General features: G+C 50.6%; 1 protein-coding gene across 1 annotated transcript; it reads right to left on the bottom strand.

Moving 5' to 3' along the window:
* Positions 1 to 1,522: 1,522 nt before the first annotated feature.
* Positions 1,523 to 23,115, bottom strand: TRIM14 (tripartite motif containing 14; the record flags this gene model as incomplete). The annotated part of the gene is made up of 6 exons (XM_080708719.1): positions 1,523 to 2,058; positions 4,638 to 4,730; positions 8,215 to 8,377; positions 11,917 to 12,150; positions 19,523 to 19,618; positions 22,900 to 23,115. 6 exons carry the CDS (start codon positions 23,113 to 23,115, stop codon positions 1,523 to 1,525), a joined length of 1,338 nt encoding a protein of 445 aa, XP_080564845.1.
* Between the last annotated feature and the right edge of the window lie 274 nt (positions 23,116 to 23,389).

Below are 23,389 nucleotides of genomic sequence, written 5' to 3'. Positions count from 1 at the left end.
GGTAAGGGCCTCGCTAAGTAACTGAGGCTGTCCAAAAACTGTGATCCTGTCTCAGCCTCCCAGATGCTGGGATTACAAGCGTGCACTACCACGCCCAGCATTACTTCCCTTTTACAAATAAGGCTTCAAGAAGCAAAAAGTGATGAGCCTGAGGTCACAAAGCCATTTATAAACTGAAACTAGTTTTCTGGCTAGCTTAGTCTTGGCCTAGAACCTCTTTTCCTGCTAGATAGTCCAGCTCTGTCTCTGTTACATAAATCCCAAACTCTCAAAACACCCCCTCCCCGGGGGGTATAAGGCCTCATCTCAGAGCCCAAGGAAGGTAATCCCAAGGTAGATCACACTGTGTCCCCTCACACTGTTCAGGGTGGATGCAGCTGGTCCCTCCAGCCCTTCTGTCATTGAGCCACTGCCTGTGATGCTTTGCTTTCCCCCGGTTCTCTGTGGGACCTGGATCTACCTTGGGGGGGTGGGGGGGGGAAGTGGAGCAAAGATCTGGACTGGAGGTCTGGCCCAGCCCTGAATCACTATGGGAAACTGAAGGGAATTCTCACTTTCCTTCAGAACCCCAGTCTTCCCAAAGTACAATGAGGTCAGCCGTGTGATCTGTGAGGCCCGCCCAGCTCATCATTCTTTGAGTCAGTGCTCGCCTGCAGGTCAGGAGGGAGGGGCCTTCTGACTGCGACACAGGTAGGACACAGATGCCCTTGGAGAGCTTCCAATCTAGCTGGGTCCAGATTTGTGGGCTTGACAGTTAAGAGAGTGAGCCTGGGGAGACTTCCTGGAGCAGGGAAGTCTGAGGAAGACTGAGACCAGCAAAGAGAAGAAAGGCTTTCCCCCACACAGGTGTGTGCATATGGGTGGAGGGTCAGGTGTTACAAAGACACAGAGATGGGACTCCAACTGGAGCATCTCTGAGGAGAGCAACAGGAGCTGCGTGAGGATACGCCGGGGAGGGGCAGACTAGAAAAGCCTTGAATGCTAGGGGAAAGTGCGTTTGGGTCGTGTAGCTCTTAGGGAGCCTCTTCGAAGTCCTACGCAGATCTCTCTGGCTTTAGGGTTAGAAAATGAAAGAGGGTTCAGACCAGGAAGTAAGAAACCTTTGTAGCTCCTCTGCAGGAAGGTAACAAGGTCGGCTAACGTAGGTGCAAGGTAAGCAGATCCAAGGAGCCTTAAAGAAAGGAAGGCCACCTCTGGGCCTTTCTCATTCAGTCCCAGGTATTTACTGTGTGCCTACTATGTGCCGGGAGGTGCGCCGCGCTGAGGGGGCAGCTTCTCAGGCTGAGGATAACGTGCTTTGTTAGATGCAGTCAGAATGCTTTGGCTCATCTGTGGGTGCGCCACTTTCGGGAACCTATACTAAGTGGTGTGGTCTAAGTGATGGTGGTGGGGGAGAGGGCGCCAACAGCCGGGTCTGAGACCCGTTCCAAGTTGGCCTGGCCATCCATCCATCCATCCATCCATCCATCCATCCATCCATCCATCCATCGACCTTGGGACGGCCTCGGGGTGGCGCGGGCCCCTAGGGCAGCCGCGGGATGCTGATGGCCCCTTCCCAGAGCCGCAGGGCGGGGAAGAGCGGCTCCTGGAAGGCGGCGCGGAAGGTGTGCAGGTGGCGCATGCCGCCCGTCACGTCGTAGAAGGCCAGGACGCCCGCCTCGTAGTCCAGGAAGACGCCGAGCCGGTCGGGGTCGTCGCGGGGCCGCAGGCGGCTGCGCTGGCAGTCGTGGAAGGCCCAGTACTCGAGGTCGTAGCGCTTGAGGCACCAGGACTGGCGGTTGCAGCCCAGGCGGGCGGCGGCCGAGGCCCCGCGGCGCCGCAGGGACGGGTAGGCGGCGCCCACCCACCAGCCCGCGCCCGCCTCCTGCACGTCCACCTCCCAGTAGTGGCGGCCGGCGGAGAAGCAGTCGCTGCCCAGCACCTGCCAGAGCGCGTCGAAGCGCGACGCGGGCGCCGGCCCCAGGCTGCCCAGCAGGGCGCAGCGCACCGTGCGGCGGTCCGCGGAGAGGCGCAGGCGCGCGTGCATCGTGTCGGGATCCAGCGTGGGCGTGCGCGCGTCTGCAGGGGGCGGAGACACGGGGTCTGTGGGCGTGGTTATACGAGACCACGCCCCTCACAACATCCCGCCCCGCCCCGCCCCGCACAGGTGCGCCCGACCAGGAGGACACCTCCACCCGGGTTTCCTTCCGGGCTGGGGGGAAGGGCAGAACGTTTTTCTGTGCACCTTTTTGGCTGTTTGGATTCTGTACCATGGAATTTACTTCCAGTTTGTAAATATTTCATTAAAAAACAAGCCTGTTAGCCGGACGCTTGTAATCCCAAGTACTTGGGAGGTTGAGACAGGAGGCTCGAAGGTTCGCGGCCTGCCTCAGTAAAGCGAGGCTCTTCGCAACTTAATGAGACCCTGTTTCAAAAGCAAGGAATAAAAAAAAAATAGGGCTGGGGGTGTAGCTTGGAGGTAGAGTGCCCCTGGGTTCAATCCCTAGTACGAAAAAAAAACAAAAAAAAACAAAAAAAACAAGCCTGTCACTGTTAACAGTGTTATGTCCTTCCAGTCTTCTCCCCCTCCCTTAACTTCCAGCTTTAGACTTTTTCTTAATATTGATTGGTATTATACTATAATGCTTTTAGGTAATCTGCTTTTTAAAATTTACCGGCAAAGCAGGCATGGTGGCTCATGCTTGTAATCCCCGCACTTGGGAGGCAGAGACAGGAGGATCACGCAGGTTAGAAGCCAGCAGCGCTGGCTTAAGAGACCCTGTTTCCAAATAAAAACCTAAAAAACAGGTCTGGGAGTGTAGCCCGGAGGTAGAAGGGTTCCACCCCCAGTACCACCACCAAAAAAAAAAAAATTTTTTTTTTTTGGTGCTGGGGATGGAACCCAGAGGCTTTTTACTTTCGGCCTACACTCCCATACCCATTTTTTAATTTTATTTGGAAACAGGGTCTCACTAAGTTGCTGAGAGCCTCACTAAGTAGCTGAGGCTGGCTTCAAACCTGTGCAATTCTCATGTCTCAGCCTCCTAAGCACAGGGATCATAATTGTGGGCCACCACACCTGGCTCAAGATTTTTTTTTTTTTTTTTTTTGGTGGAGCTGGGGATGGAACCCTTCTACCTCTGGGCTACACTCCCAGACCTATTTTATATTTTTATTTGAAAACAGGGTCTCTTAAGCCAGCGAGGCTGGTTTCAAACCTGTGCGATCCCCCTGTCTCTGCCTCCCAAGTGTGGGGATTACAAGCGCGTGCCACCACGCCCAGCTCAAGATCTTTTTTACAACAATATTTAGTAGTGGTGACCCTAAGATTTTGGTGTACAGACACATAATTGAATCTTTTATTTTTTTAAAGTAATGCCTTTAAGGCCTTTTTGAAAACTTTAATATGACTACATTTTTATGTATATATGTGTATATGTGCGTGTGTGTGTGTGTGTGTGTGTTACTGAATTATGAGCCCAGGGGCATAATACCTCCGTGCTACACCCCCACTCCTTTTTATGTTTTAGTTTTGAAACAAGGTCTTGCTAGGTTGCTGAGAGTCTCACTAAGTTGCTGAGACTGGCCTCAAACCTGTGATCCTCCTGTCTCATCTCCCAAGTACTGAGATTTTAGATGTTTGCCACCAAGTCTGGCTTCCTATATTATTTTCTAAAAGCTCTGTTGTTTTATCTTTCATATTAGAGTTTCTAATTCATCTGGAATTTTGTTGTTTATGGTATGAAAAGGGGACATCAACATTCAATTTTTCCATAGGGATAGTCAGTTGACCAGTAACATTTATGAAAATTTATCCCAAGCTGGGGATGTGGCTCAGTGGTAGAGCGCTTGCCTAGCATGTATGAAGGCCCTGGGTGCGATCTCCAGTGCCAAACAAAATAAAATAAACCTTTCCCCACTACACAGTCATGTCGTTACTGTCACAAACGAGGGGAATGTAAGTTGAATATCATTCTGAATGTTCTATTTTGTTCTTCTTCAAGATAGTCTTGGATATTCTCCACCCTTTTAAGTCTATATACTATTTATTTATTTAGTTATTTATTTATTTAGTGGTACTGAGGATTGAACCCAGGGGCATTCTACCTCTGAGCTACATCCCAACCCTATTATTATTATTTTTTGGTGGTACTGGGGTTCCTGGAAGACCTTCTACCTCCGGGCTACACTGCCAGACCTATTTTATACTTTTTTTTTTTTTTTTTTTTTTTGAAACAGGTTCTCTTAAGCCAGAACAGCTGGCTTTGAACCTGTGCGATCCTCCTGTTTCCGCCTCCCAAGTGCGGGGATTACAAGCGTGTGCCACCATGCCCGGCTAACCAACACTATTTTTTATTCTTTATTTTGAAATAGGGTCTCACTAAGTTGCAGAGGGCCTTACTAAGTAGTTGAGGCTGGCCATGGACCTGTGAGCCTCCTGTCTCAGCCTCCCAAGTACTGGGATTACAAGCGTGCACCACCAGGTTTGGTTCCCGAACATGTACTATTAAAAGACCAATAGAAGTTTCTTTAAAACTCAAAACACAAGTTGGGTTTCTTGAACAGGAAAAAAAGAGGAAGGAGGGCTCCCATTTCCAGGACCCTCGTCTACCCCTGTATCCCACCCTCTCCAACCTCCCTCCATCCCTAGGTCTTACATTTTAAGAAGAGCGATCTCTCTGGTGAGGGGCTTGTTTTCAAAAAGGTACCGGGCTTAGAGCTGGAGAAGGAGGAGAGCTGGCAGTTCAGGTCTGTAAGGAATTGTGAGAAATGAGTGCCTAGAACTCATGCAAATTAAACATACCAAAAACACCACAGAAAGCTGGGCTTGGTGGCACAGGCTTGTAATCCCAGGACTTGGGAGGCCACACAGGAGGATTGTAGGTTCTGGGGGTGTAGCTTTGAGGTAAAATGACCCTAGGTTCTATCCCCAATACCACAAAACAAACAAACAAACAAACAAAACCAAGCTGTGCAAACTCTCTCCCCAGTAATCACATGCAAATTTAAGTAGAAAATGCAAATCTACTGCTATGCAAATCCCTGGAAATGCGAATTCTAGGACCTTTAGCAACTCAACCCTGGCAGGCCAGTGTGAGAGCCCTAAACAGGAGCAGCAGCCAGGGACCAGCCACTGATTTCAGCACTGGAGGACGGAGGCCACCTCCAGGCAGAAGTGCAGATTCCAGGAGGAAGATGCAAAGCACATCAGAGCCCACCCCTCAACCCCTCAACCCCTTGAGGGTCCAGAAACAAGTTCTCAGAAAGAACAGAACAGTAGAGCTGGGCATGGTGGCGCACGCTTGTAATCCCAGTACTTAGGAGGCTGAGACAGGAGGATCTGGGTTCAGGGACAGCCTCAGCTAATTAGTGAGCCCCTTTGCAACTCAGTGAGACCCTGTTTCAAAATAAAGAATAAAAAATAGGGCTGGGGCATAGCTCAGAGGTAAAATGCCCCTGGGTTTCATCCCCAGTATGGCCCCCCACCCCCGAAAAGTGAGATTTCCCTTACAGGTCTAGAACCCAGGGATCAATTCATTCTACACAAGTGATCCAGCAAAATCTCACCATTAACAGGTCCCAGAGCCTCTTAGGACTCCTATTCTCACTGATAGGACTGGGAAGGAGCCTTGGGTAACCCTGGGAGTCAAAGGTAAGGTGACTGACTTTTTTACTAGATACTGAAGCTTCATCTTCTGTCTTGGCTCCGCACCACAGCCCTAAGTCTAAAGGTCTACTATTGTTATTAGCCCCTGGTCCCATACTTTATACCTCCCCCTTCCTTGCTCTGGGCACAGTATCGTCTATCACATTCATTTTCGGTTATGCCTGAGTATCCTAGTCCATTGTTGGGGAGGAATCTTCTCTCCCAACTTGGAACAAAAAAACTTTTTAATCCAACGCTAGCATCCTGCCTGCCATTAGGAGAAATCAACCCATATATATGGGCCACTAAGGACAAGGTAGGCCGAGTCCTTACAGCCCAACCAGTGGTTGTCCAGCTCAAGAACCCAACCTGTTTTCCTTAACAAAACAATATCCTTTAAGCCACAAGCCCAAGAAGGGCTTGTTCCCATCATGAGGAGTCTCTTAAACCTGAGGCTGCTGAGTCCTTGCACCAGCCCTTGTAACTCCCCACCCTTGGTGTACAAAAACTCAGTGGATCTTGAAGGCAAGTGCCAGACCTATACCTCATTAATGAGGCGGTCATGCCCTTACGGTCTGGGCTTCCAGATCCCTACACTTTGTTGGCAGACATCCCCGAGGACAGTAACTGGCTTTCTGTCCTCTACTTTAGGGATGTGTTCTTTGCACCCTGGCACACTGGGACTCCCGATTCTTGTTTGCTTTTGAGGATCCACAAAACAACAATATTCTTTTAACCCCGTAGAAACTCAGGAGAAACCTCACGAGTGGGTGCCGGTTTTCACTTGCTCTGTGAGCCCTGGCTCGATTTCTCTCTACCCGTCACCAGCCTCGGCTGCTGTACATTGCAGCAGTTGCCCCTTCAGCACAGTTTCTTAATAGCTCCCAAATGGCCGCCTCTGGCAACTTTTCTAAACTTGGCTCTTTCCTAGAACAATCCCTGCAACGTTGCACCAACAAAGTGTTATCCAAGCCCCAGCACGGCTGTACCAACTTGTCAAGACTGGGGCTGGGAGGGCATGCCCATGATAATCCTCTATTAGACCAGGGCTAGGGCATTCAATTGCTAGAGGCTTTTTTGGGTTTGCTGGCATCCCAATTCTTGAGTGTTCAGTACTAAATCTTACCATCTTGGTATACCAGCCCTGCAAAGCAGCTGTAGGAGCCAAAGAAGCTCACCATGAGTTCTCTAATTCTCTAGCCCCCCTAGTGCTCCCAAACTGCCAATCACTTGACGTTTTAGCGGCTGAAACAGGAGGTGCCTGTGCACTGCTGAATGAAACGTGTTGCTTCTGGATAAATACCTCCTGTGACGTTAAGGAAAACCTCAACACTACCAAATGCAACATCAATATTATTGACACCTTAACAGGACAATGCTGGTCCTGACCCAAGATGGTTACAATCCCTATTTCAATCTCTCCGGTCACAAATCTGCTCTTGAATCCTCCCCCTTGACGAGCCCTCTGCTTGGCTTTGCTCGTTTTGCCATTTGGTCCCTGTCGGCGAAACATGATTGTCAGTAGGCTTGTGTCTTCCAGATTGGAGATGACTAAATGGTGTTCCAGATGGAGCACAAATGACAACCCTGGAAAATTCTCCCTTGGTCCTTTTGACTGTCCTGAGCCCTGAGAACCAACCACTGGGCACTGGCTGCCGTCCCCCTCCACCAACCCTTCTCAGCAGGCAGCCCCTTGAGCGATCATTGCCCTTGTTTCCTAATAGCAGTTAGGGATACCCATAGATAAAGGATAAAAGGTGGTGAGCTGGAGTAAGGGCCAGGCGGCCAGCCCTCCCTTCTAGGTCAAGATTGATCAGGGATTCCAAAGAAGGATTGAAAATGAACCAATCAGAGCGCAGAGCTATGGGCCAATCAGAGGAGTTGCCACACTATATAAGCCTGTGTCCTACCTGCAAAGCAAGTATCACGGTGGGGAGAAGAGAAGCAGACACCAGCAGAAGCAGAGTTATTGGTGAGGAGAGAAGTGGTTACCAGCAGAAAGAGAAAAGTGGCGGTGTAGCCGCGGTCAGAGAGGCAGCAGCGAGCAAGCTTGCAGAGCCGTGGAGCCAACACAGCACAGTAGCAGTAAGAGCGATTAATGATGTCTCCATGGCAACAGGGGGAGACAAGCTCCAGTGTGGGCACCAAGGAGCAGTGATGCTTTCAAGACCCCTCCCTGGGGGAGTCTCACTGCAGCTTCCTGTCTCCTATTAAGCAGTGTACCCTGTGCCTCCTAAGCTAGATTCTTTTGGTTCTTGGAGACAAGCACAGAGATAGGCTGTGGGTCCGGTGCTAGACTTCCTTGTTACTGTCCAACCCACAGCACTTCCTTCATCAGTGGGAGTGGCTGGAGAGAGGCCGCAATTCATGAAGGTGGGTTGGGCACCAGGCCCAGCAACCCTGGATCGCCCAGCCAAAGGCCTCTTGCAGGAGAGGCATGACTCAGTAAAAAGGAAAAGATGTATAGGGTCTGAAGAGAACCCAGAGTATAAGAGAGACACGATTTAGGGTGGTGACCTTCGCGGCTGTCTTTGGGAGTCAGGGTGCTGGAGGAGCTAAGGACCCAGAACTGGTCACATGTGACTCACCTTCCTTCAGGCGGACTTCCAGTGGCTTCTGTAAGGTGGTCTGCATGGCTTCCAGGAGGCCCCTGAAGAAGCTCTTGACGGGCTCGAAGGACAGGGGCACGGGGTGGCTCAGCTCCCCAAGGCTCAAGTGCTGCCCCATCTCCTGCTCCGTGGCCACGTATGCCTGCTCGGGGCACAGGGGACGGGACGGCTCTGGGTGCTACATCCCAGCCTCCACTGCAGCCCCCAGGAACAAACCCTCACTGGCCAGCCAGATCCCACCCTGCCCCGGCCCGTGGCCAGCTCAAGCCATGCCCCAGAGCAGCACCTGGAAAGACGGCCTGGCAGGCTCCAGTGAAGGTGCGTGGAGGTCTTCCCAGGACCGGTGCTGCTGCTGATCCCCTCCCTCCCGCCCTCTGCACTGCGGCCTACCCTGGACCAGCTGCGAGGGCAGAGGCAGGAGTCAACATGCCCTGTCCGTAGGGCTCTCACCACTTCATGGATAGGGTCTTCCCTGTGAGGCTTCAGCCTGACATGATCGTGTGTGTGTGTGTGTGTGTGTTACAGGGAATTGAGGACAGAGGTATTCTACCTTTAAGCAATACCCCCTGTCCTTTTTAGCTTTTTATTTTGAATCGGAATCTTGCTAAGTCTAAGTCTGGCCTTGAACCTGTAATGCTTCTGTCTCAGCCTCCCAAGTACTAAGATTTCAGGCATGCACCACCATACCCTGCTTTGGCCTTAGAGATGAAAAACAAGGCTCCACCTCAGGCACAGCGACAGAGAGAGTGAGTGGCCGGGCTTCCTGGGGAAGGAAACCGCAGGAAACCATGTTCCAGGAGGTAAACAAGGTCCCCGGCAGGCTGGAGAGGAGCACTGGCTGCGGGGCGTGGCCTGTTTTCTGCCTGGACACCAACCTTTACAAGCCTTGCTGCACAGTGTGTCTTCAATAAGTGAAAGCCAGAAAACTCACTCTCCCAGCCTCCTTTGCACTGGCCGCTGACCCAGGGCTGGGACTCAGGAGTGAGGAGGGAGGCAGCGACCATGGCCTGTGGCTCTCAGGGCACTGGTGGCGGAGGCCTGGGGTCAGTGCTTAGCCCAGCAGAAGCGTGGTTGGGTCTACACTGGCACAAACCTTTGCAGTGGCCTTGGCATCAGCTCTACTGCCTGGCCTTCCATCTGGGCTCTCCAGCCCTCCTGGAGATCCTGTGAATGACCTAATATTTTCATAAACTTTTATTTATTTATTGCAGTAGTAGGGATGGAACCCAGGGGCATTCTACCTCCGAGCTACACCCCCAGTCCTATTTTTTATTCTTTATTTTAAAACAGGGTCTTACTGAGTTACAAAGGGCCTCACTAAGTAGCTGAGTCTGTCCGTGAAGTGCGATCCTCTGGGAGTAAGGACAGAGGGAGTGACTCCTCTGAACCCTGCGATTACAAGTGTGCACCGCCATGCCCGGCTTTCATAAATGTTTCTTGCTTATAACAGTTAAAAGTTTGCAGGTTAAGCACTTTGTTTTATGTGTAAGCAAGGAGATGGCCGATGGCAGATGGCAGGTGGCCGAGGTGAGCAGCCCCGGCTAGCAGGCAGAGCTATCCAAGAAGGGCTGGGTCCCTCAGGAGATGGGGCCCACCTGGCAGGAGGGTGTGCACTGGGAGAGGGCTGGGGGATGGCCTCCCAGCCCCACCCAGCCTAGGAAACTGCAGACACAGCCTCATTTAGGTGGGAAGCAGGGATAAGGTCTCGCCTGGGGCTGGCCGAGGAGTCTAACACTAGCAGCGAGTCCAGGGAGGACTGGAGCAGCTCTGGGGAAGGGGAGGCTGCCCAGGGGGCATGCAGTTGGGTAAAACCGGAGGCCAAAAGGGGGCAAATGCCACACTCTGGTAGCCCAAACTCCAGCATCTGGCACAGACCCTACACATAGTAACTTCTCAATAAGTATGTGTAATGAAATTAATGAGTAAGTGAGATTGAGCACAGCTGCCTTTTGCCTCTGGAGACTCAGGGGACAATGCCCTCATCCTCAGCTCTGGATCCTCCCTCCCTTCTTTCCTTCCTTCCTTCCTTCCTTCCTTCCTTCCTTCCTTCCTTCCTTCCCTCTTTCCTTCCTACGAGGAGCACTCTACCTCTGACTTACACCTTCATTCCTACACCTTCATTCCTTCTTATTTTTTATTTTTTAATATTTTTGCCGTACTAGGGATGGAACCCAGGGGCATTCTACCTCTGAGCTACATCCCCAGCTCTATTTTTTATTCCTTATTTTGAAACAGGGTCTTACTGAGTTGCAAAGTGCCTCACTAAGTAGTAGCTGAGGCTGTCTGTGAACTGTGATCCTCCTGTCTCAGCCTCCCAAATGCTGAGATTACAAGTGTGCACCACCAATCCCGACTTATATATTTATTTTTATTTTGTAACAGGGTCTTGCTAAGTTGCTGAGGCTGGCCTCAAACCTGAAATTTTCATCTCAGCATCCCAAGCCTCGCTCATTCCTCACTTTCAACCACCAGAGATTTCTCCTATTACATCTCTGAAGCTGTCTTTTTGTCCACATCCCCACTGCCTCTGCCCAGATCCAGGCCACCATCATCTCTCCTCTGGACATTGACGTCTCCCCCTCCAACTTCCCCTTCAGCCTCCTGACCGTTCCGCAGGAGTAACCTGCCCAAGTCAAGGATTTTATTCCTCACTTCAAAATTCTCCCCTGGATCCTGTCCCCTTACAGGACAAAGTAAACATGGGTTGGCACATCTGCCCTTCATGAACTGACCCGACCACCACCCTCCCCACCCAGCTGCATCCGTCAGTCCCACCCGACACCTGCCCCTCCTCACGCCAGGCCGGCTACATAGTGAGTTCTCTAGCCTGGCAAGTCCACAGTGCCCTCCCTGCCTGGGCATCCTCTCTGCCCTTCTGTATGTACCCACTCATTTCTCCACACCCAGCACAACTATCACCTCCTCCCAGAAGTCTTTCTGAGGGTTAGACATTTGCTGGACTTGGTTGCACTAGCTTGCTTGAGCTATATTGCAAATAACTGTTTCTGAGCTTGTCTCTCTGTCCTGCTAGAGCTCCTTGCGTCCACCAGGAGGCCTGGCTCACAAGCATTTGATGAAGACACGGCTGAACCAATAGAAGGAAAGAATGGTGAAGGATTCAAATCGGGAGCCGTGGCACAAAAGAATAATAATAATAAAAAGATGCCAAAGCACTGAAACTGTTTCATTTCGCAATATGAGAATCTCTTCAGGAGGGGCGTCTCAATTAAGACTCCACAAGCAGAGGGCCCGGTAAGGTGCTTCACGGGTTGCTTCGGACAACTGAGGTCCCATCCCAGCGCTGCCACCTACCAGCTGCCTGAGCCCATGTGGGACACGTTGCCGCCCTGAGCCCCAGTGCTAGTTCATAAAATGGGATGAGAATATCCAAGTCACAGCATTCTTTTCTAGTAAATCCTAGAGCTAAGATAACAAAAATGCTTGCAATACAGAGGCCCTTGAAAATGGTGGTGGTTAATACTATTCAATTAATCTAAGATGTATATTATCTTCCTAACAATATGTATGCATTCTCTGGTCACTTGTATGAGAGTCTACATGCTGACAGGGCAAATCTGTGTGCATGTACTTGGCGTGTAAACACTGTGTTCTGGGCCATAATCACCAAGACGGAATGTGGGTGGCAGGTGGCCGCAGTAAGAACAGAGGCCCCAGTATTACCTGCAGCAGCTGTACAGGGTTGGGCTCCTGGCTGAGACACCAGACCCTGCTGGAGAGATCATTCATGATGTCAATCTGCTTCCTGCAAGACTCCACCTGCTCCCCATACACCTGGAGGACAAGCTGCATGTTTTTATCAATAAAATTTTTGGCCAGCACTTCCTCTTCATCCAGTAGTAATCTGAGCTCAGTGAATTTCTCCTTCAGCCAGGCTTTACTTGACTCTGCATGGGCCTAAACAAAACAAAGCAAGAAACAAACAGATGGTAACTTTGCCCATGAGGAAATCCAGAATAATCAATACGAAAAAAAAAATTATAGCCTCTGCAAGGTGAGCTCCCAAAGTAGCCAATCAGATACGAGATCAGCTCACGCCAGCCATGACGGCGCGTGCCTGTAACCCCAGTGCTTGGGAAGTGCTTGGGGTACAGATCTGCTCCCCTACCCCTCACACAAAACTTACAAGATTAACTCATAAAAACCAAAGCTGTCATAAGTACTGGCCATTACCCATTAGAAAAAGCACGGAGAGATAAAGATCATTTTTAAAGTAGGAAGGGAATAGCAAATATCTCCCAGGTCGGAGGAGCCTGGTGGGTTTCACAACTATAGCTACATAGGTCTCACAAGCACAGCTGCGCCATGATAGCAGTCTGACCCAGTCTAAGGAGCAGTTACAAAACCAAAAAAACAGTCACGGATGGGGGGGCATTCCAACCCTGACCACCAAGGCCAGGCCCTATGAGCAACTGAGCCCCGCTGTTCCCGACACCAGGCACTACCCCCTCCCTTTGCTCTCTCAATCAGTCATTACCCCCTCCCTTGCTCCTCTGATATAAATTTTTTCCCTTCCGCTTAGTTTTACTGCTGTGTGAGACAGCCTGGCAGCTTAACCTCCCCTGCAATAAATTTTCCCTAATTTGACTGGCCTCCAGGGTTCTCTAGCCTCTTGGGTCACACCTTATCCTTACATCTGGTGCCGAAACCTAGGAGGGTTCCATGTTCCTGGACCACCCAGTCCTTGGACTGGCCCCATGTACCCAGGGTGGAGCAGAAAATGGGTGTTAGACACTTGGGCCCAGACTGACAGTAGACACAGGAACCACTAGGGGCTGGAATAAGTAGCCTAGTTCTTTTTCTGTTCTTCTTCTTATTCCTCCTCCTCCTCCTCCTCCTCCTCCTCCTCCTTCTTCCTCTCTCTCTCTCTCTCTCTCTCTCTCTCTCTCTCTCTTTCTCTCTGGTATCAGGGATGGAATCCAGGGTCATTCCACCGCCAAGCTCCACCCCAGCCCTATTTTTTAACCTTTATTTTGAAACAAGGTCTCACTAACTTGTGGAGGGCCTCACTAAGTAGCTGAGGCTGGCCGTGAACCTGCAATCCTCCTGTCTCAGCCTCCCGAATGCTGGGATTACTAACGTGTGCCACCACGCCCAGCTCTCTTTCTTTGCTTCTTTCCTCTTTTTTTTCTTCTTTCTTTCCTTTGTTAATATGGGTTCTTGTATGTTGCCCAGATTGGTCTCCAATTCCTTGGTTCAAATCATTCTTCTGTCTCAGCCCATCAAGTAGCCGGGACTACAGATGAGCACCACCACTCTAGCCGCAGCATCCGTCTCTAAGGACCTTTTAGCTCTGACAGCCTATGCCCATGTTTATTTTTACTTTATTCAGTTGGGGATTAAAACCAGGGCTTGCACGTGCTAGGCAAGAGCTTTACCACTGAGCTACACCAAAGGCTTTTCTCCTTTCTTTTCCCCCCTTTCTTCCTTCCTTCCACCCTTCCTTCCTTCCTTCCTTCCTTCCTGTGTGCGTGGTACTGGGGATTGACTCTAGGGGCATTTTACCACTGAGCCCTTTTACTTTATAATTTGGAACAGGGTCTTGCAATGTTATTGCACACTGACTTTTTTTTTCCAATTCTAGTCATTTATTGAAAGGCAGCCACCCCAGCTTTGCCATATACATATGAAGTTCCCTTTGTCATCCCTGTTGCCTAGGCCATAAAACCACCCTCTCATCTTTACTATGGTCTCCCAAGTGTTTCAAACTCAGGGAGGAGCCCTGGATGGGTGACCCAAGAATATCAATCCATAGAAAAGACAGTGCGCACTGACTTTGAACCTGCAATCCTCCTCTCTCAGTCCCCCACGTACTGTGGATTACAGGTGTGTGTCACTACACCAGGCTCTTTTTTATTTTTATTTTTGAGACAGGGTCTTGCTAAGTTGCCCAGGCTGGCCTTAAACTTGCAATTTTCCTCAGATTCCTGAGTATCTGGGATTACTGGCATGCGTCATGAACCCAGCTAACCCATGCATGCACATTCCAAATTGGTAACTGGGTCTGGATTCAACAGATAGTAGCAAATCTTAAAAAAAAAAAATTCACACACACATTTTCTTCTCCTCATTTATAAAAGTACAAAACACTCACTGCAGAGAGCCAGGTGTGGTGGCGCACACTTGTAATCCCAGCATTCTGGAGGCTGAGACCGGAGGATCGCGGTTTGCAGACAGCCTCAGCTACTTAGTGAGGCCTTCCGCAACGCAGTGAGACCCTGTTTCAAAGAATTAAAAATAGGGCAGGGTGTGTAGCTCGGAGGTCGAATGTCCCTGGGTTCCATCCCCAGACCCGTAAACAAAACAAAACACCCCACTAGCTAGGCGTAGTGGCGCACGCTTGTAATCCCAGTACTTGGGAGGCTTAGACAGAAGGATCATGCTTCATGGACAGCCTCAGCTACTTAGGAGGGCCTTTGCAACTCAGTGAGACCCTGATTCAAAATAAAGAATAAAAAATAGGGCTGGGAGCCGGGTGTGGTGGCGCACGCTTGTAATCCCAGTATTCAGGAGGCTGAGACCAGAGCATTATGGTTTGCAGACAGCCTCCGCTACTTGGTGAGGCCTTTTGCAACTCAGTGAGACCTGGTTTCAGAATAAAGAATAAAATATAGGGCAGGGGGTGTAGCTCGGAGGTCGAATGCCCCTGGGTTCCATCCCCCAATCCGCGCGCGTGCGCGCGCACACACACACACACACATACACACACATACACACACACACACACACACAAAATAGAGCTGGGGGTGTAGCTTAGAGGTAGAATGCCCCTGGGTTCCATCTCCAGTACAGAAAAAAAAAAAAAAAAAAAAAAAAACACTGCAGAAAATATGGAAGATTCAGGAAGAGGGACATAGCGGCTCTGCTGTATTGTCGTCGAATCCCAGTTTGAATAGAATTAGGGTTGCAGGTGGGTTTTGGATTTTTCCTGCACCTGGACTTAATGGCCACTAAGATGCCAGGATGAGGAAGCAGATGGCCTACGAAGAAGGACTTAAGGAGCCGGGCGTGGTAGCACATGCTGGTAGTTACAGTACTTGAAAGGCTGAGACAGGAGGATCACAGGTTCTCCACCAGCCTCAGCAACTTAGTGAAGTCCTCTGCAACTCACTGAGACTGTTTCAAAATTAAAAAAAAAAAAATAGGGCTGGGGGTGCAGCTCAGAGGTAGGATGCCCCTGGGGTTCACTCCCCAGTGGCACAAAAATAAAGAAGGATATAAGGGAAAAGGTATAAAGGGTATTGGCTGGGGATTAGTGATTGAGTCTTTCCTAACTGTCCCCTGGAAAAGAAGAGAGCGGTTAGGCCTCCTGGTCACTGGCTTCTGTGCTATAGAATCTGGACCATTTATAAACTTTATCAATCTGTTTACAATGCTGTTTTGTAGATTTGTTTTCATGCAAACAGTCTTTCCCCTAGTATGTCCCCGGCGTAAATAAGGATGGAGCAGCCAGGTTGCCCCAGACCCTCTGCCACAGCTGCACCTGCACAGCCCAACAGAACGCATTCGGATCCTGACACCTGCTCGTGCCTGCTGCGGACGTCACTTCTACAACTGCAACCTGAAGTTGGAAATAAATCCAGGTGCCAAAAAATGTTCACGGCACTGTCATTTGTGTTAGGAAAAAATTAGAAATACTCTACCTGTTCAACGTTCAGAAAATGGCTTAATAAATCACGGTATATCATATAATGAAATACACAGTTTCTAATACTGACATCATAGCCGGGCACAGTGGTGTACGCCTTAAGCCCCAGTTACTGGGTTGGCAGGAGGATCACGTGAGTCCAAGAAGTTCAAGGCCAGCTTGGGCAACATAAATACAGATATTGTCAATTTCCTAGGGTTTTTTATTTATGTTTTTTTGGTGGTGCTGGAGATTGAATTCAGGGGTGGTCTACCTCTGAGCTACAGCTCCAGCCCTTTCTACTTTATAATTTTGAAACAGAGTCTTGCTAAATTATTGTGTAATTTGCAAGTGTCTGCGTCAGCCTCCCAGGCACTGGAATTACAGGTGTACGCCAGTGTGCCTGTAATCCCGGTGTTGATACCGCACTATTTTTATGTAAGATGCTGGGACAAACTAGGCAGGGTGCACAGGACGTCTTTGCACTGTCTTCATATTTTCCAATGCATCTCTAATTATTTCAAAGTGAAAAGTAAATATGTTGCTGAAACCTGCCCCCTTGCCTTCTCTTAGGTCCTCCTCACTGGTGCTCTTTCCTGGGGGCCCCAAATTCTATGTGCTCAGAGATTTGCAGAAGTGGGCCTGTGTCTTGACTCTGTTCTTCAGGCCAAACAGCCCGAGCACTTCCCGCCCCGCTTGGGGAGGGGCCAGTGTCAGCCTGCCAGCTTGCCTTTCAAATTGATTTATTCTCCTGAGTCCAAAGTCCTGCTCTTGGAAATATGAAGGACACGAGTAATAATTAAGCAGGCATAAAGCACAAACGTCCCCAGCACGCCAGGGTCAACAAATGGGGAGCAGACTCCACGGCCTGGCCTGGACCTCAGCACGTGGCGGTCTCTCACTCTGCTGCTGGCCCTGACGACCTGGTGCCAGCCTCCCCCATGGCCATAGCCAGGCCTCCTTCTGCCTTGTGAGGGCCAGTCAGGGGACACACAGCTCTCAGTGGGGCCGACCCCGAGGGCATCCCGCCCCAGCTTGCCAGGAGGGAGCTGCTGAGGCTGAGAGGGGAAGGGGACCAGCCCAGCTTCCTACAGAAGGCTCCTAAAGAGGCAGCAACTTATTTATAGTCAAAATAGTAACTTAAAAGCCGGGGCGTGGTGGCACAGGTTTGTAATCCCTGCGCTTGGGAGGCTGAGACAGGAGGATCACACAGGTTCGAAGCCAGCCTCAGCTACTTAGTGAGGCTCTCAGCAACTTAGTGAGACCTTGTTTCCAAGTAAAATATAAAATAGGTCTGGGAGCATAGCCCAGAGGTAAAAAGCCCCTGGGTTCCACCCCCAGTACCACCAAAAAAAAAAAAAAGTAACTTACGTCAACCCCAACTTCCCTCTCAAAACCCTGAAGAGAATTCTATAGCTGGGCGTGGTGGCACACGCTTATAATCCCAGTACTTGGGAGGCTGAGACAGGAGGATTAGAGGTTCATGGCCAGCCTCAGCAACTTAGTGAGGTGTACTGCAACTTAGTGAGACTCTGTTTCAAAAGAAAAAAGAAAAAATTGGGCTGGGGGTGTATCTTAGAGGTAGAACATCCCGGGGTCTCATTCCTAGTACTACAAGAAGAAAAAAACAACAACAAAAAGAATCCATTTAAATAAATATTGTATGAAAGGAGAACCTCTGAAGAAAATATATATTATGGAATATATTTATACTCTAATTTTTTTCTTTTCTTTTCTTTTCTGAATGGTACTGAGGATTGAACCCAAGGCTGTTCTACATTCTACCTCTGAGCTATACCCAGGGCCCTTTTTATTTTATTTATTTATTTATTTATTTATTTATTTATTTATTTATTTATTTATGGTACTGGGGGTGGAACCCAGAGGCTTTCTACCTCCGGGCTATACTCCCAGACCTATTTTATATTTTATTTGGAAACAGGGTCTCACCAGGTTGCTGAGAGCCTCACTAAGTAGCTGAGGCTGGCTATAAACCTGTGCGATCCTCCTGTCTCAGCCTCCCAAGCACAGGGATTACAAGCACGTACCACCACGCCCAGCCTATTTTTTATTTATTTATTTTATTTTTATTTTTTGGTGGTACTGGGGGTGGAACCCAGAGGCTTTCTACCTCCGGGCTCTACTCCCACACATTTTTTAAATAATTTATTTGGAAACAGGGTCTCACTAAGTTGCCGAAAGCCTCACTAAGTAGCTGAGGCTGGCTTCGAACCTGTGCGATCCTCCTGTCTCCGCCTCCCAAGCGCGGGGATTACAAGCGTGCGCCACCACGCTCGGCTGTTTCCCCTCTTTTGACTGAAGTCCTTTCTGCTTCTTGTTTTTGTTCTAGCTTCCACATATGAGAGAAAACACATGACCCTTGGCTCTCTCAGACTGGCTGACATCAGCATAATATTCTCTAGTTCCATCCATTCCCTGAAAATCACATAATTTGTTCCTTATGGCCGAGTAAATTTCCATGGTGTGTATAAACCGCAGTTACCCATTTGTCTGTTGATGGACACCTAGGCTGGTTCCTCAATTTAGCTATATTGAATTATGCTATAAACATGGATTTGCATGTTTCATTATAGTATTCGAACTTCAGTTTCTTTGGCTAGATACCAAGGCGTTATTTGGTCTCTCAGTCCCTTTTTATTTTATTTTATTTTTTTAATTTTTTTATGGTACTGGGGTTCCTGGAAACCCTTCTACCTCCAGGCTACAGTCCCAGACCTATTTCATATTTTTATTTGAAAACAGTGTCTCTTAAGCCAGAGCGGCTGGCTTTGAACCTGCACCATCCTCCTGTCTCCGCCTCCCAAGTGCAGGGATTACAAGCGTGCGCCTCCACGCCCGGCGTCCCTTTTATTTTGAAACAGGGTCTCACTAAGTTGCCCAGCGTGGTCTTGAACTTTCGATCCTCCAGTCTCGGCCTCCTGAATCACTGGGATTATAGGTATGTGTACCCAGCTAACGTTTTATGACAGAGAAAGCTTAAGAGATAGTTGCTGTGTGTGTGTGTGTGTGTGTGTGTGTGTGGTACTGGGGATGGAACTCAGGGGGCATTCTACCTCCAAGCTTCACCTCCAGACCCAATTATTTTTTTATTTTGACACAGGGTCTCACTGGGTTTCTGTGCTGAGTCTAAATACTTGCTGAGGCTGTCCTCGAACCTGCAATCCTCCTGTCTCGGCCTCTCAAGTACTGGGATTACAGGCGTGTCCCACCACATCTGGCCTATATTTGCGTATTTTGATAAGCCGTATTTGGCTTTGTTGAAGGCAATTTGGGGTGTGGACGTATAGGACTGGTCTCTCCAAAAGAGAGAAGAGCGGCTGAAGCAAGACAGGGTCTTGGTGGTGGTGGCAGAAAAGGATGCTCCTCCGCTTCGTGAGGCCTCAGGGGCAGGGCCAGGGCAGAGACAGATTCTCGCCAGAGCCTCAGACCCCTCACTTGCACACCCGCTTCATGGTCTTGCACTGACATTTGGAACTTTGTGTTCTTTTTCTCAAGAGAACCCCCTACATTACGGACGCCCCAGGCCCCGCCGGCCCTGACGCCCTTGGCGGTCGGTCTCCTTCTCCCTGGGTTCCGCGTTAGGGGACACTGAGTCCGGGGAAATGCCGACGCCCCACTTGCCTTGAGCTTCTCGGCCACAGCTTCTACATGGGTGACGTTGTCAGCCTGCTGCTGCTTCTTGGTTTCCAGCTGCTGCAGACATTCTTGGATGAGTCTCTGTGCAAGAGGAAGTTAGGGAAAGTCAAAACGCCATCACTGCTGGCCTGGTGGCGCACGCTTGTAATCCCCGCTCCTGGGAGGCGGAGACAGGAGGATCGCGCAGGTTTGAAGCCAGCCGCGTGCGCTGGCTTAGGAGACCCTGTTTCCAAATTTTAAAAAATAGGGCTGGGAGTGTAGCCCGGAAGGGTTTCCAGGAACCCTAGTACCTGCAAAAACAAACAAACAAACAAACAAAACAAAACCAAAAAACACCATCACTTTCCAGACAAGCCCTCATTCTCCACTCATTCCTGTCTCCTCCTCCTCCTCCTCCTTTTTGTGGTACTGGGGATTGAACCCAGGGACATTCTACCTCCGAGTTACACCCCAACCCTATTTTTTATTCTTTATTTTGAAACAGGGTCTCACTGAATTGCAAAGGGCCTCACTAAGTAGCTAAGGCTGTCTGCGAACAGCAAGCCTCCTGCCTCAGCCTCCCGAATGCTGGAATTACAAGCATGCCCCACCACGCCTGGCTTTTTCTTTTTTTTTTTCTTTTTTATGGTGCTGGGGATTAATTGCACTTACCTCTATACACCAGCTCTTTTTTATTTTTTTATTTGAAACAGGCTCTTGCTAAATTGCTGAGGCTGGCCTCGGACCTGTGATCCTCCTGCCTCAGCCTCCCAGGTACTAGGATCACAGGCATGCACCACCATGCCCAGCTGCCCTGTGTCCTTTTCCAGCTGAGGTATCTGAGACTTGGAAGGTGGGGTGACTTGCTACAAGTTGTGTGACAAGTGGAAAGGTGAGCTGAGGCTGCGGCTCACTAAGTTGCTGAGGCCATCCTTGAACCTGTGATCCTCCTGATCAGCCTCCTAAGTACTGGGGGCACAGGGGACATCAGCACACTCAGCACACATTGTGTTTTCTGAGTGTCTCCTGCCCATCATGACTGAAGGACACCCCTGACCTCCAGTCACAGTGCTGCTTCTGTCTTGGGACCTGGTGAGCCTGCTCATCCTTCGAGGCCACTCCCATGGCACCTCTCTGACAAGTCTTCCCGGGCCTCTGCTGCCCCGAGTTCTGTCTTCTCTCTGGCCACGGCCTCGGGCTCCCCGGTGACAGTGCTTGTGACACTGTGTTGTCACTGCTCTCCTCCAGGGTAAGGGAAGGTCTGATCTAGGACTGACTCAGGCGCAGGTAGGGCTGAACAGACATCTGATGGGTGAATGGGTGACGGATTGTAGATATGTGTGCAAGTGCATGTGCAGATGGGCAGGTGGACAATGAAGTACAGCCCTCGAGCCACACATATCTTGGGAAAGCGGCCTTTTTAACTTTTTTTTTGTTTTTTGTTTTTTGCACTGGGGATTGAACTCAGGGACATTCTACCTCCAAGCCACAACCCCAGCCCTATTTTTTTTCTTTTGAAATAAGGTCAATAAGGCCTTGCTAGGTTGCTAAGAGTCTCACTATGCTGCCGAGGCTGTCTTTGAGCTTATGATCCTCCTGTCTCAGCCTCTCAAGTCCGGGGATTACTGGCATGAGCCATCCCATTTAGCAACCTTGTTAACTCTGAATACCAGGGTTCTGATAAGCTATTATTATCATAGCCATTTTATAGATACCAAAAGTCTGTTGCAGGCCTTGAACTATGAACTTCATCAGCTAGATAAGATCCACCATGGGGTGTGGCGCGGTGGCGGTGGAACATGCTTGTAATCCCAGCATTCGGGAGGCTGAGACCGGAGGATCAGGATTGCCGTTTGCGGACAGCCTCAGCTACTTAGTGAGGCCCTCTGCAACTCAGTGAGACCCTATTTCAAAATAAAGAATAAAAAAGCCGGGCGTGGTGGCACACACTTGTAATCCCCGCCCTTGGGAGGCGGAGACAGGAGGATCAAGCAGGTTCGAAGCTGGTTTAAGAGACCCTGTTTCCAAATTTTAAAAAAGTATAAAAATAGGCCTGGGAGTGTAGCCCGGAGGTAGAAGGGTTTCCAGGAACCCCAGTACCACCGAAATAAATATATAAAAATAGAGCTGAGGGTGTAGCTCAGAGGTAGAATGCCCCTGGGTTCTACCCCCAGTACTGAAAACAAAAATGATCCACCATGGGCCCAATTTCACTTTGGAATACCTAGGTTGTCACAGTATGGTCATAGGTCATAACCTGCTGAGAGAAGGTCCTCATGGGGCATCACAGAAGACTTTTTGTGGATTCATGTGGTAGAGTAAGTCTCTGTAGACACAGGAGAGCTAAGCAGGCCTCCATGAAGCCCAGAGAGGAGGGGTTTAACCTGTACCACAAGCAAGTGTGTGGCAGGTTTGAACAGGACCCCAGAGGCCCTGGCCACTAGCAGGATTACCCTCTAGTGAAGGCTTCGAGATGAGGATTCGCTGGGGAGGTTGAGGCAGGAGGATCACAAGTTCAAGGCCAGCCTGGGTAATGTAGTGGTGAGACTGTCTTAAAATAAAAAGGGCTGAGGCGGGCTTGGTGGCGCACCCTTGTAACCCCACGCTTGGGAGGCAGAAACAGGAGGATCGCACAGGTTCAAAGCCAGCCTCAGCTACTTAGTGAGGCTCTCAGCAACTTAGTGAGACCCTGTTCCCAAATAAAGTATAAAATAGGTCTGGGAGTGTAGCCCGGAGGTAGAAAGCCCCTGAGTTCCACCCCCAGTACCACACACAAAATAAATAAAAAAAGGTCTGATGACACAGCTCAGTGGTGTGGGGCGGTGCAGCTAGTGGAGTCCTGGGTTCAAGGCCTACTGCTAGCTCTAGGCGCTTTCTTTTGTATCTATAAAATGACGGTAATGCTAATAATCTGCTGGCTTCGGGAGCCAGAGGGGCATCCCCTGTGTGGATGGAGAAGGGCCGCGCGGGACAGTTCTCAGTTCACAGGTGGCTGTCGGTGAAGGGGGTGGGGGTAGAAGAGGAGAGCGGCAAGAGGGGGAGAGAGAGAACAGATGTTTGTGGCTTCTCAGGCCATGTGTGGTCACACATGGCGATTCTCTAAGGGCTGGGTAGGTGGGGTTTGCCTCTGTTAACTCAAAGGCAGTTTCATCCGGCTCCCCACGGTGGATCAGGTCAAGGCCCCCTGGGAACCAGCCTGGGCTCAAGTCCCCACCCCGAACCCGCCTTCCCTGAAGCCCAGCTGGTGGCCCCGGCTCACCTTCGCCCTTCCCCGGGCTTCATTCTCCCGTTCTTAGGTCTAATGTCTACTGCCCACTTCGGGTTCCAGCTCCCAACTGTAACTGGCAGAGTAACGCCCCGGGCTCACCCCGCGCGGTCCCCACCTGCACGCGCGCGGCCTCCTCCCGCGCCAGGCCGACCGGGTGGCCGCGGTGCGCGCCCAGCGCGGGGCAGAGCGCGCACACGCAGCGGCCGCAGCGCCTGCAGAAGAGCTCGGCCGGGCGCTCGGGGTGCTCGGGGCAGCGCCCGCCGCGCGCCTCCTCCGGCTCGGCGGGGCCGGGCCCCGGGGGAGCCGCGCTCCGCGCCCCTGCGCCGGCCATGGGCGCCCGCCGATCCCGGCTCCCGCGGCGCGGCTTCCTCGGGAATCGAAACCTGGCCGGCCGGGGCGGGGCGGGCAGCAGCAGCCGGCCTCCCGCACCCTCCCCGCCGCGGGGTGCTTCCGGCGCGGGCTCGGGGACTCCCGCCTGGAGACACTGGCAGCGCTGTGTGTGTGTGTGTGTGTGTGTGTGTGTGGTGGGGACCAAGGCGGGGTGGCCCTTCCGAGTGTGCGCCTCGCCCACACCCCACACGCCTCACTTTCCCTGGTCCTCGGGC

Source organism: Muscardinus avellanarius, assembly GCF_963383645.1.
Source record: "Muscardinus avellanarius genome assembly, chromosome: 13".
NCBI classification, from domain to species: Eukaryota; Metazoa; Chordata; class Mammalia; order Rodentia; family Gliridae; genus Muscardinus; species Muscardinus avellanarius.
This window is presented reverse-complemented; position numbering and strand designations above follow the sequence as displayed.